This window comes from Ciona intestinalis, chromosome 14 (genome assembly GCF_000224145.3).
Source record: "Ciona intestinalis chromosome 14, KH, whole genome shotgun sequence".
Lineage (NCBI taxonomy): Eukaryota > Metazoa > Chordata > Ascidiacea > Phlebobranchia > Cionidae > Ciona > Ciona intestinalis.
In genome coordinates, this window is record NC_020179.2 from 1,915,991 (window position 1) to 1,926,744 (window position 10,754).

The 10,754-nt window shown below is 34.1% G+C and overlaps 4 protein-coding genes across 4 annotated transcripts; 2 read left to right on the plus strand and 2 right to left on the minus strand.

Annotated features, from left to right (window-relative positions):
* Window positions 1-452: 452 nt before the first annotated feature.
* On the plus strand, window positions 453-1,469 carry LOC113474876 (protein maelstrom homolog; the record flags this gene model as incomplete). The annotated part of the gene is given in 2 exon segments (XM_026837698.1): window positions 453-616; window positions 712-1,469. Coding segments are annotated over 2 exon segments (269 nt in total), but the record flags the coding sequence as incomplete, so codon positions are not given.
* A 208-nt stretch (window positions 1,470-1,677) lies between these two features.
* On the plus strand, window positions 1,678-3,985 carry LOC100183843 (histone H2A.V). Its single transcript, XM_026837700.1, has 5 exons — window positions 1,678-1,950; window positions 2,211-2,288; window positions 2,470-2,583; window positions 3,006-3,135; window positions 3,450-3,985. Exons 1-5 carry the CDS (start codon window positions 1,948-1,950, stop codon window positions 3,509-3,511), a joined length of 387 nt encoding a protein of 128 aa, XP_026693501.1. The 5' UTR covers window positions 1,678-1,947; the 3' UTR covers window positions 3,512-3,985.
* A 116-nt stretch (window positions 3,986-4,101) lies between these two features.
* LOC100180691 (N-lysine methyltransferase setd6) lies at window positions 4,102-10,352 on the minus strand. The gene is made up of 8 exons (XM_026837697.1): window positions 10,015-10,352; window positions 8,910-9,133; window positions 8,247-8,389; window positions 7,260-7,334; window positions 6,131-6,285; window positions 5,126-5,255; window positions 4,783-4,964; window positions 4,102-4,528 (listed from the first exon to the last, which is right to left on the minus strand). The coding sequence occupies exons 1-5, from the start codon at window positions 10,239-10,241 to the stop codon at window positions 6,235-6,237; spliced, it is 720 nt and encodes a 239-aa protein (XP_026693498.1). The 5' UTR covers window positions 10,242-10,352; the 3' UTR covers window positions 4,102-4,528; window positions 4,783-4,964; window positions 5,126-5,255; window positions 6,131-6,234.
* Window positions 4,316-6,211, minus strand: LOC108949272 (N-lysine methyltransferase SETD6-like). Its single transcript, XM_009862442.3, has 4 exons — window positions 6,131-6,211; window positions 5,126-5,255; window positions 4,783-4,964; window positions 4,316-4,528 (listed from the first exon to the last, which is right to left on the minus strand). Exons 1-4 carry the CDS (start codon window positions 6,209-6,211, stop codon window positions 4,316-4,318), a joined length of 606 nt encoding a protein of 201 aa, XP_009860744.1.
* Window positions 10,353-10,754: the final 402 nt, after the last annotated feature.

Consider the following 10,754-nt stretch of genomic DNA (forward strand, 5'->3'; position numbering starts at 1 on the left):
CAGATTATAGAAAATCAAATTTTTAAGTAGTTGTGTAGATTTATTAAATCTCAAAAGTGACTTGAAGTTTTTGAGTTCTATAAATAAACTGCGACTAAGCAGAAAAAGATGTTTCAAAATTCCCGTTGCTAGGGTAAACAATCGGCAAAATTAGCCCCATTTGGTTGCCCTGTAAGATTTCTATGGTGATGTTTATATACGGACTCTGGTTATTACTATTTGCTATACAAAATGCTTGGTGTTCCACTATAGCCATGTTAGCTGTTGTTGATTCTAAAGCTAAAAACACTATATTAGCAAACTGCTGTTGCAGTATGCAACAAATGCAACAGCTAATCTGACACAGTATTTTTGACTTGCAGCATTTGATCGGTATATTCACATAACAAAATGTATTCAAACTTAAATTCTTATAAATTAAACAAAAAATTAAAAATAACAAAAACCAACAGGTGCTATAGAGCTTGGCTTACGAGCTGAAGTTCAAGTTCACACTGAAAAAACTCATCGGATCAGTGAGGATCTATACAGCCAGGGTAGAGATGACTATAGAAATATTTGGAAGGAGCTGTTTCTGTTTACAGGAAGTGATGTGGAAAACAACCTACTGTGCATGGTTAGTTTGTTAGTTTGTTTGTTTTTTCTTAAGTAATCTTACACTAAATCATTTGAATTGTAGTACTTTACCAACCAAACATTTCCTTTTTTTAGGAAAATGAAATAAGAAAAAACTGTTTTTGTCTACATTGGCTTGCCGAAAAAGCAGGTTTGACTAAATTTTATTTATGTTATACATTTAGTATTTTCTCAAAATAACATTACTGTTACATTTTGTTTTGAAGGGTACAACAATCATTTTGGAGTATATGGCTTTGAATCCATTACATCTGCGTTATATGGGTATACAGAACCAGTTTGTCTCTCTCCTATATTAATAACAGCTGGTTGCAATAGCAGTATGTTTGATTATGAGCTTGGCATCAAGTGTGAATACCATGAAGAAATAGAATGTACCTGTTGTACCTTGCTAACAGTGAAGCGCTGTTGTTACTGGATGACAAATACCTTTTCAGGCATCTATAATGTTGACATTACAGAGTCACATTTACCAGTTAAATCACAATCTTCATTTTCAGAGGTTTGCCTGGTATAACAGCAATATATAAAGTTTGTTATGCCAGCCCAAATTTCGTTCTACAATAAATCTTTCGTTATCAGTGTTTTTGGTGGAATGTGTCTTCTTTATAACTGTGTTTCAATTATGATGCTACTTCATTTGTGTTTTGGGTGAGGAACATTTTGTTTTTACATTCTTTTATTTCATTCCATTTTACCTTCATTTTTTTACTTCGTTTCTAAACTGTTAAATAAAAACACACTGGGCAAATTTCTGAAGTTTTATTATGAAATGTGTAAAATTAGTTATGAAATATTCAATTGATTTATAACAAAATAAGTACAACATTGCATTTTTAAATGTCTGGTATTACCGAGTTACAAAGCCTTTATTTGTATTTAAACTTTTGGCCGTCAAACTATTATGCGATTATCTGTTGACCTGATTTGGCCGTGAAGGGTGCAATTAATCCTTTATAAATGTTTTGCGTCTATAACCCACTGAGCAGTCGTCCTTAAATATAAAGAAACACCGCTTGCAGCCTTTCCTTTTGTCCGCACACGATCTGGAACAGGACTTAATTGCGAAGAAGGGACCCGATAATAAATAGAGCCCAAATATAAATTGGAGAAAGCGCGCAAAGAGTAAATCCAAATCATTTCACAAGCAGCGGGAAAATTGCCGCTTCTATTTGAAGAGCGTACGCGGTATCTGATTGGTTGGTAGGCCGTGACGTTTGCGTGAAAGAGACGAACGTTTTTTCCGGTCAGGTGACCGCTTTATTCGACGTTAGGCGTATTCGCAGCTAGAGGGAAAGAACAAAGATTGAAATGGTGAGTCTAGTTATCCACAAATTTAAGTGAAAATGGAAACCATCGGACGGAAAACTCACCATAATTAATTAGTTCTATTGGTGATGATTACCGGGATATGTTTTGTTTTGCGTAAAATTTTGTTTCTGCTGAATAATTTCGAAAACAAAAACAAGTAAACTGGTCGCCGCCCAGACAGCCGACGAGTGTTTGTTGAACTGCGCAAAGCCTCAATCTCTTATAGTGCGCAGGTCAGTAAAACTGTTTTTGTTGATGAACAGGCTGGAGGCAAAGCAGGCAAAGACTCTGGAAAGGCAAAAGCAAAGGCGATTTCTCGTTCAGCAAGAGCTGGATTACAGGTAAGATGCTTTTGTTAATTATTTTTGTAAATACATTCACGAATGATGATTTTATTACCTTCAAAGTTCTATGAAAATAACTTGATTAAATTTTCCTAAACTCTGACGTGAGTGTTTAAAGTCGTTGTTGACAGGTCTTTCTTGATTTAAATATTGTAATTAATAAGAAATATGTCCACAGTTTCCTGTGGGAAGAATACACAGACATTTGAAGTCGAGAACCACTTCCCATGGACGTGTTGGTGCAACAGCTGCTGTTTACAGCGCAGCTATTCTGGAATACTTAACTGCTGAGGTAACTTAATATTCTATTTTTTGCGGAAAAACATCGGAATTGTGTGATCGCTAAAAGCTACATTACAAATATCGTAAATTTACCCACAAAAAATGTAGTTTTAGCTATAAAATAAGAATAGTTTTCATTACTGCTATCCATGTTTCAATCCAAAACAACATAAGGTGTTAGTAAAAAATCTCCCCCCACACCTTATTTGCTAACCACTAACCCCCTAACCATCAACACCTAACCCCCTGACCATCAACACCTAACCCCCTAACCTAGGGGTTAGTAGTTAGCGAAAAAGGTGGAGGGGGGGAGATTCTTTCCTAGCACCCAACATACTCTAGGGGTTAGTAGTTAGCGAATAAGGTGGAGGGGGGGAGATTCTTTCCTAGCACCCAACATACTCCTGACTAAAATACTGTGTGTTTTAACAGGTACTTGAGTTGGCTGGAAATGCTAGTAAGGATTTGAAAGTGAAGAGAATCACGCCCCGCCACTTGCAACTTGCCATTCGTGGTGACGAGGAATTGGATTCTCTCATCAAAGCAACTATTGCTGGAGGAGGTATATGCTTCATAACATTTGTATTAACGGCTAAAAGTTTTTAAACCGTTGTTGCTTTTTTTTGTTTACTGTTGTAAAAATCTAGTGACACAAAATGCATCATTTAATAATTTTAATTAATGGGTATATTTTTGTAGCTTTGTTGTGTAAGGTTTAACAATTCCTAGCAAACACTATGTATGGTGCATATAGAGATTCTGGTTTGTGTCCAATATTGTAATCAACATAAACATGAAACAATAGCCACTCTTTGGATATATTTTAACGTTGATAGCCTTCTGCAAACTAAGTTTAACTTCTATTTATCATTTTAGGTGTCATTCCCCATATTCACAAGTCGCTCATCGGAAAGAAAGGACAAACCAAAGCCCCTTGAAGAGAAAGTTGCCCGCTATTGATGTAATTCTGAGTCTTATGTGTACAGTTAGAAATGAATTGACAATTGTTACCATTTAACAGACTGAGCATTGAATTCAATGCACTGCCATTGTACAGAAAGGAATATGAATTTGTCCAGCGCGCGATTTGCGTTGTTTTTATACCTCCTTAAAAATAGTTAAAATATGCTAATTCGTTATTTTCGTTTTGGGCTTTTAATTTTATTACAAATTCTTTTGTTTAGCTACTCAATCTCATTAAGTGGTAGTGTGTAATTGTTACGCTGTATTGCACCAATACACCAGATATTTTCTTTAAAAAGTTTTTCAGTAAAAAGTATACAGCCTTTTGGGCTTGTAATTTTTATATTTTTTTGCTAAAAACCTGGATTTGCATTTAACCTTGTAGCAGCATTTAGCTCTGTTTAGAGACATAGTGGATTTTTGAAATAAACATTCAAACATATATTCAGCAGGAAGACTTTTTTGTTTGGTTAAAATACACTATGCTTACCTTATTTTTATAAACTGTCACTTTTATTGTACACAATACGGGCAGATAACCTCTGGCTTATAGGCATGAAACGAATCGGGTAATGCACTACTTTATTCTTTAAGAAAGTTAAGTTCATATTTCCAAAATCACTCTATATCAACTAGCTTAAATGGCCAGTTTTACACAATGCCTGTGGTTCGAATGGTATAAAAAGCCATGTACAGTTGGTAGTTCAGTGAGGTACAGCTACGATGTATCATACAACTGACATAAAAATGTGAAACGGTACAGTATGAATAAAAATTTATTATTGTATGCTTTTTAATAGCAGCTTGAGAATTGAGCACTGGGCAGTTATTAATTGGTAGCTTTTTTCAGCACGGGATTTGTTTAGATTGTCACTAAAATCACAAACAAAAGATTTTGTTGTGTATTTTTTAAGGCAGCTTTGTATCACATTTGCAAGTAACTGCTTCTGATCTTTGTTTAACCGAATAGAAATGGATGCAAATGTGGCAACCTATGAGAAAACATTCGACATTTAAGTCAATTGTATTTTAATTTACACCCACTAAATAACATATAACTGGTAAACTGGCACGAGGTTTATTAACAACCGTGTTATAACGACCGGCGATTTTAGGCCATGTGAGGACAAAGTAAGTTACATTCATTTATTCATACTTGTAGTTTTATAGTTTAAATATATTTTTGGTGTTTGCAGTTGGCTGGTTAATATAACAAAGACCTTTTATTAGTTTCTGCACATACTACCTGCATCTCATCTTCTTCTGATTCTTCATCCGAAGAGTCAGACTCCCAATCTTCATCCTTATCTTTAAACTCCATAAACTCTTCCTTCTTCATAAAAAGGACTTTAAATATTAATTTAAATTCGGATATCGTTAAAACTCCTTTCCAGCCTATGGTCAATTTGCTGTCATTGCCTAAGCCACCTGCAAAAAGACATTGTTTTTTTTTCTTATAAAAAGTATAACAAATTCTTTTAAATTTGAATGACCACAAATAGTTTTTTTTGCTGCAATTTACCAGTTTAACACTAGTAGTAATACTAACACAAAAGGTCAACCATTTTTGCCAAAACAGGAACTCTTACATTGCTCCAACCATTTGATTTTTGCTTCCAGTTCACCGCAATCATGTTGTGCTAGTTTAAAGACATCCTTAATAGGAATATCAACAGTATCATACAAGTTGTGTGGTTCAAATTCTACAAAGCCATACATCTGAAAAATAGTCACAAAAAGTTATTAATTAAATAAATAATGTGTTCCCATAAGTACAATAGGAAATATCGCAATAAATGTGTTAAAACATGAAATGCTTTACGAAGGGTTATATATGTTATATATATCAATTGTCTACAAATTGCCTTTATTATTCCCACTCCGAGAGTTTATATCGTATGTGTGTTTACTACTTTTAACCAAAGTGCTTTATTGACTCCAATGGGTTTCAATATACCCATTAAAGGTTAAAGTTAATCATTGATGATCTTTCAGGGTCACAGCTATTATTTAACGACTACTGCACAATCTGCACTATCAAATAAACACTACCTAAACATATGCAGAAGGTTTCATTCAATATGAGTAACAACTAAGACAAAATTTTAATAATTAAACATAAATGCCTCGTTTGTCTGCGCTTATTTTCTCCAATTAAATGTAAATATGTTTTTAGGTGTAAGCGTGTTTTAACAATCGTTGTTTTGTTGCTACATCCTGTCTTTTCGTTTAAAATATTTTTAAATTTTCCTTACCGTAATCGTAGAGACAAATAAAAGATATTATTCTTATTTAAAATAAGATACATTCATATCTAACGTCATTTTAGACCACTTGCCCGAAGACCATTTGATTATGCACACTCAATTTGTAATGAATGAATGTAACTTACTTTATCCTCGCATAGCCGGAAAACGACAGTCGTTATCACACGGGTTTAACAACTCGTGCCAGCTTACGAGTAACCATGTATGTTACTTTGTAACCACTACGCCACGGCGCCGGACTTACATTCATTCATTCATTCTACATTCATTCATTCAATTTGTATACTAAAAATAAAATTATAAATTTTGTTATAAATTTTTTTTTACTTGTAGTAGTTGCCAATTGGCCAGCTGGCCGTAAGTGTTAAAGATTTCCTGGCCAGCAGTGATATCACGTGTAGCAACCATTTTTAAAGCGTCAGGTTCAAACATCAATGTGCATTGTTCCTTGAGACATGGTTAAGTACATCAGCAACAGGTACCTAATAATAATAATAACTTTATTTGTCTCTTCGGTTACAATAGCGAAGATTTAGAAATATTTTAAATGAAAAGACAGGATATAGCGACAAAAACAGCTGTTAAAACACGCTTACAGTTAAAAACATGTTTACAATCTTTCAGTGAATTATTAGCATTCTTGCAAAAACCGGAACTCAACAATTGAACATCAACGAGGTAAAACCAGAGTAGCTTATGTAAGTTTTTTTAAAAGTGTATTTTTTTGCAATTTGAATGCTAATGGACATACAACACATTTTGCAAATGTTTGAGCAAAACTTTAAAATGTGACATAAGCTACTTTGGTTTACCTCGACGATATGATGTATTGTCGGAAGTCAATCAATCCAAACTGCAATTGGAATAAGTTATATGATTGTGTCTATCATGCAACTGTTGCTCCATAAACTTTTTCTTTTATTTTCCCACTTTTTAACAGTGTTTCTAAATATGTTTTACAGTATTTTCCATCATGTAGGCGGCAATCTATAGTAAAGTTAATCAAAACTAATTTAGCTTTATAATACAGCCTGAATTATTTTAGTATTTTTTCTTGAAAGTAAGTAAACAAATGTAACTTTCTTTATCCTCGCGCCGCCGAAAAACGACAGTTGTTGTAACATTGGTGTTCATACACCTGGCGCCAGCATACGATTTACCATGTATGTTACTTTGTAGGTGATTATTTTGGGTTGGGGGATTTTTTATTTTTTATGTATGACTGGTATTTTGGACAACCCATTAGTGACCACTAGCTCGGAGCAATTGCTGTTAAGTGTCTTGCCCAAAAACACATACGCCCACAATGGTAGCAGCAACAAGCCTTGAACCCATTACCTCTGGGTTTGAGGCAGGTGCGCTAACCACTTCACCATGTGCTGGACAAGCAGATAACGAACTTTTAAGTGGCAGAATACACCATCACACCATATTGATAGATAAGTATTTTAATGACCATGATAGGAGGGGTACGTTCATCATCATCATCCACCGTTGGCTCAGTAAAACTGTAGGCCATGACCACAGAAGCCTAAAATATAAAACAATTTTTTAGCATTCGTGCATTATTACTTTTACTCATCAAAAATAAAAACATTGAAAATAATTTAAAATCTTTATAAATTTAAACCAAAAAAACATTATTTGGACAGCTTTACAGGATATAGTGACATAACAACAGTTGTTAAAACACATACGTATATACATTTAATTAATTGGAAGAAAATAGGCATTGTCGCTACACCTAGCAGACAAACAAGTCTTTTATGTTTAATTATTAAGCATGGTAGTAGTCATACAGATCCTTTTTCACCAAAGGTTTTTTTTTCGCACTTATCATAATTCTTAATTTTAGCATTTATTCTTTATTGATTGATATCAAATCAAAAAATAATAATAAAGAAATCAAATCAAAAAATAATTTTTTTAAACTAAATTTTCAGATTTAAAACTGCATAATTAGTGTGCGCCGAAGCGTAGACGAGTGCCTTTTTCTTATTGTTATCTTCCATATAAATTTGCGTCTCTCGTTTTTCTTCGCTCTTTTACTTTACCGCTCGCAATAAATCATTATGCAGCCACCACAATATGAATAATATTAACTTCTAACATTACCTATAATTACTGCAAGATTACTGTTTATCCAAATTCACAAAAGCAAGCCTTTACAAGTCAACACATGGTACAGGAGTACAAAGCGTATTAACAAAAATTCTTTACCCTTAACCCTCAAACGTCTTAAGTTTCATGATTGTTAATTAATACTATGCTAATTAGTTTATACCATGCTCTTGCATTAGATCTTTGATTTCTTGTTTTCAAATTTAACTTCTAATCAAAACAAAAGTGTGCTTAGAAACTAAAGACATGACCCAAAAAGTTTTTTTAGGCAGAAAATAATTTATAATATTTTAAAAACTTTTATTTAAAGGTTATTCCAAACCATGTGTTTGTACAACTCGAGTGTATGCGTCTTCTCACTAAATCCAATGTCAGAATTTGATTTAATAAAAGGTAGAGCTTTCTCCTTATACTCATTCTCCATCATTGCAACATCATTTACAACCATTTCATTTAATCCAGAACCTACAAAAAGTTCAAATACATATGGATTACGATTGTTTTTTTTTAGGTATTTTTTTAGACCAACAGTTTTAAAATAGATTTAATTTGAAACTTTCTGTGTGCTGTATACCAAATGTAAAAATGGACAACTAATTTGTGACCACTATGTTAGAGCAATATAAGTTAAGTCACTTGCCCAAGAATTATAATGCAAGCGCATATACCACTAAGTCATGTCGCCGGACGCACAGTCCTGCAAACCAGAGGTAATGGGTTCAACGCCTGACTCTGCTACCGTTGTCGGCATATGTGTCCTTAGGCAAGACACTTACCGGCAATTGCTCCAATCCAGTGATCACTAATGGGTTGTCCAAATTATCAGCCCTACATAAAAAAATCCAAAAAAACAAGAATTGCCCACAAAGTAACATACTTGGTAACTCGTTGGCTGACACGATGTGTTAAATTTAGTACATACAAGAGATACACTGACATTTTAGATATACCCTACCAGAGCGCTGGGCCTATTCATAGCAAGTACCTTCAAGCATTTTTTCTCTGATATCTGGGTCCCAGTGTAATGGTTGGTCCATGCAAGATACTGGTGGCAAGAAATCCATATATGGTTTCCACCTTGAACTTGGTTTTGTGTGTTCGTACATCAAACATAGAATTATCTTCACCCAGCCACTGCCCCCATTTAAATTATCACAAGCATTTAATCTTTTAGAAATGCTGCAATTCTTTTCCCATAACAACGAATCCCTGGTGGAATGAATGTTGCATTTTAATTTTGTTTAATATTCTTTATGCACACTTTTGTTTGTATTAGAAGTTTAACTTAATTAAAATAAATGGCTCGTTTGTCCGTTAGGTGTAGCGACCACGCTTATTTTCTTCCAACTAAATGTAAATATGTTTTTAACTGTAAGCGTGTTTTAACAACTGTTGTTTTGTCGCTATATCCTGTCTTTTCGTTTGAAACATTTATAAATCTTCGCTACTGTAATCAAAGAGGCAAATAAAAGTTATTATTCTTATTATTATTAAAATAATTTAACATTAATGGTTCGTTTGTCTGCTTGGTGTAGCGGCCAAGTTTATTTTCTTCTAATTAAATGTTAATATGTTTTTAACTGTAAGCGTGTTTTAGCAAATGTTGTTTTGTTGCTATATCCTGACTTTCGGTTTAAATTTTTTTTAAATCTTTGCTACCGTAATTGAAGAGACAAATAAAGTTATTAATTACTTAAAGCACAAAAAATGATCTTTATGGGTATGTAGCATGTAATGAACATGAACCACCAGTCCACCAGCATACATAAATGGTTATCATGACTGTGAAATTAAACCGTTTTTTAACTTAAGGCCTATTTAAACATAAAATCTACAGTATAGATAACAACTTTACACTTTTCAATTTTGATAGCGAAGATTTACAAATATTTATTTTAAACGAAAGGACAAGATATAGTGACAAACAATAGTTTTTTAAACAAGCTCACAGATAAAACATACTTACAATTAATTAGAAGAAAATAAGCGTGGTCGCTACACCTATAAATAGACATGTCGCATAAGCCATAAGGCCTATGGAATTTTCTGCTCGTTTATTACAATACGTATATGTTCACATAATGTAATACCTTGGTACTGAGAATAGTAGTTCACCATTTGATATATCCTCTGAAGCCGATAGTCCAAATCTATGGCAGGAATTTCGTTCTGATATTTTAATTTTCTTAGACAACGCAAACTTTTCTTCAGCAAGCCATTGAAGAAAGGCATCAATACACGCAGAGGCTTTCGGCTGTTTCTCATCATCAGCAAAAATACGTTTTCGTTTCGATGGTGGTGTCTCATCTGTCATCATTTTGGCAACAAGAGTTTGCAAAGTTAGTATATGCGTATACGTTGGGAGTTTACAACGAAAGTGAGGTTTGGTGTTCAAGCACAGCGTGTTTAATATACGGGGAATCCCCAAGGGAAAACTTTTTATATGAAATTGAAAGAATAAGTTTTTTAAAATAAGGAAACGCTTTTAAACTTTACAGCTTTAAAAGTACTACGTCCCTAGAGATATTGGAAATACTAGATATCTCTAGTAAGCAGCGTATGTTCATGTCGCGTCCTGAATGCGGTAAGATTGCGCTGGGCGTTCTTATAGTATGCTTGAGCATTGGAGCAATTGCTGTTAAACGTCTAGCCCAAGGACACATACGCCCACGATAGTACCCTCATCGCGTCATGAACCCGAAAACTCTTGGCTGTAAGCGAGAGCGATAACCAGTTCGCCCGTGATATATTTGTTCCGACTGTTAATTTGGACCGAGCGCTATTGCGCATGCGCCGCAACGCTTTTTGTCTCGGGATTTTCTTCAGCAGT

Bases quoted from the DNA above. Each gene is read 5' to 3' on its own strand.
- LOC100183843 (XM_026837700.1), top strand. The intron at 2,289-2,469 runs GTAAGATGCTTT...ATATGTCCACAG, and splicing joins CAGCAAGAGCTGGATTACAG to TTTCCTGTGGGAAGAATACA. The intron at 3,136-3,449 runs GTATATGCTTCA...TTATCATTTTAG, and splicing joins AGCAACTATTGCTGGAGGAG to GTGTCATTCCCCATATTCAC.
- LOC108949272 (XM_009862442.3), bottom strand. From the start codon at position 6,211: ATGGTTGCTACACGTGATATCACTGCTGGCCAGGAAATCTTTAACACT. The intron at 5,256-6,130 runs GTAAAAAAAAAT...ACTATTTTTCAG, and splicing joins CCAATTGGCAACTACTACAA to ATGTATGGCTTTGTAGAATT. The intron at 4,529-4,782 runs GTAGTATGTGCA...GTTTTCTCATAG, and splicing joins CAGAAGAAGATGAGATGCAG to GTTGCCACATTTGCATCCAT.
- LOC100180691 (XM_026837697.1), bottom strand. From the start codon at position 10,241: ATGATGACAGATGAGACACCACCATCGAAACGAAAACGTATTTTTGCT. The intron at 9,134-10,014 runs GTATTACATTAT...TCATTCCACCAG, and splicing joins CTACTATTCTCAGTACCAAG to GGATTCGTTGTTATGGGAAA. The intron at 7,335-8,246 runs GTTTGGAATAAC...TTTATATTTTAG, and splicing joins TCGAGTTGTACAAACACATG to GCTTCTGTGGTCATGGCCTA.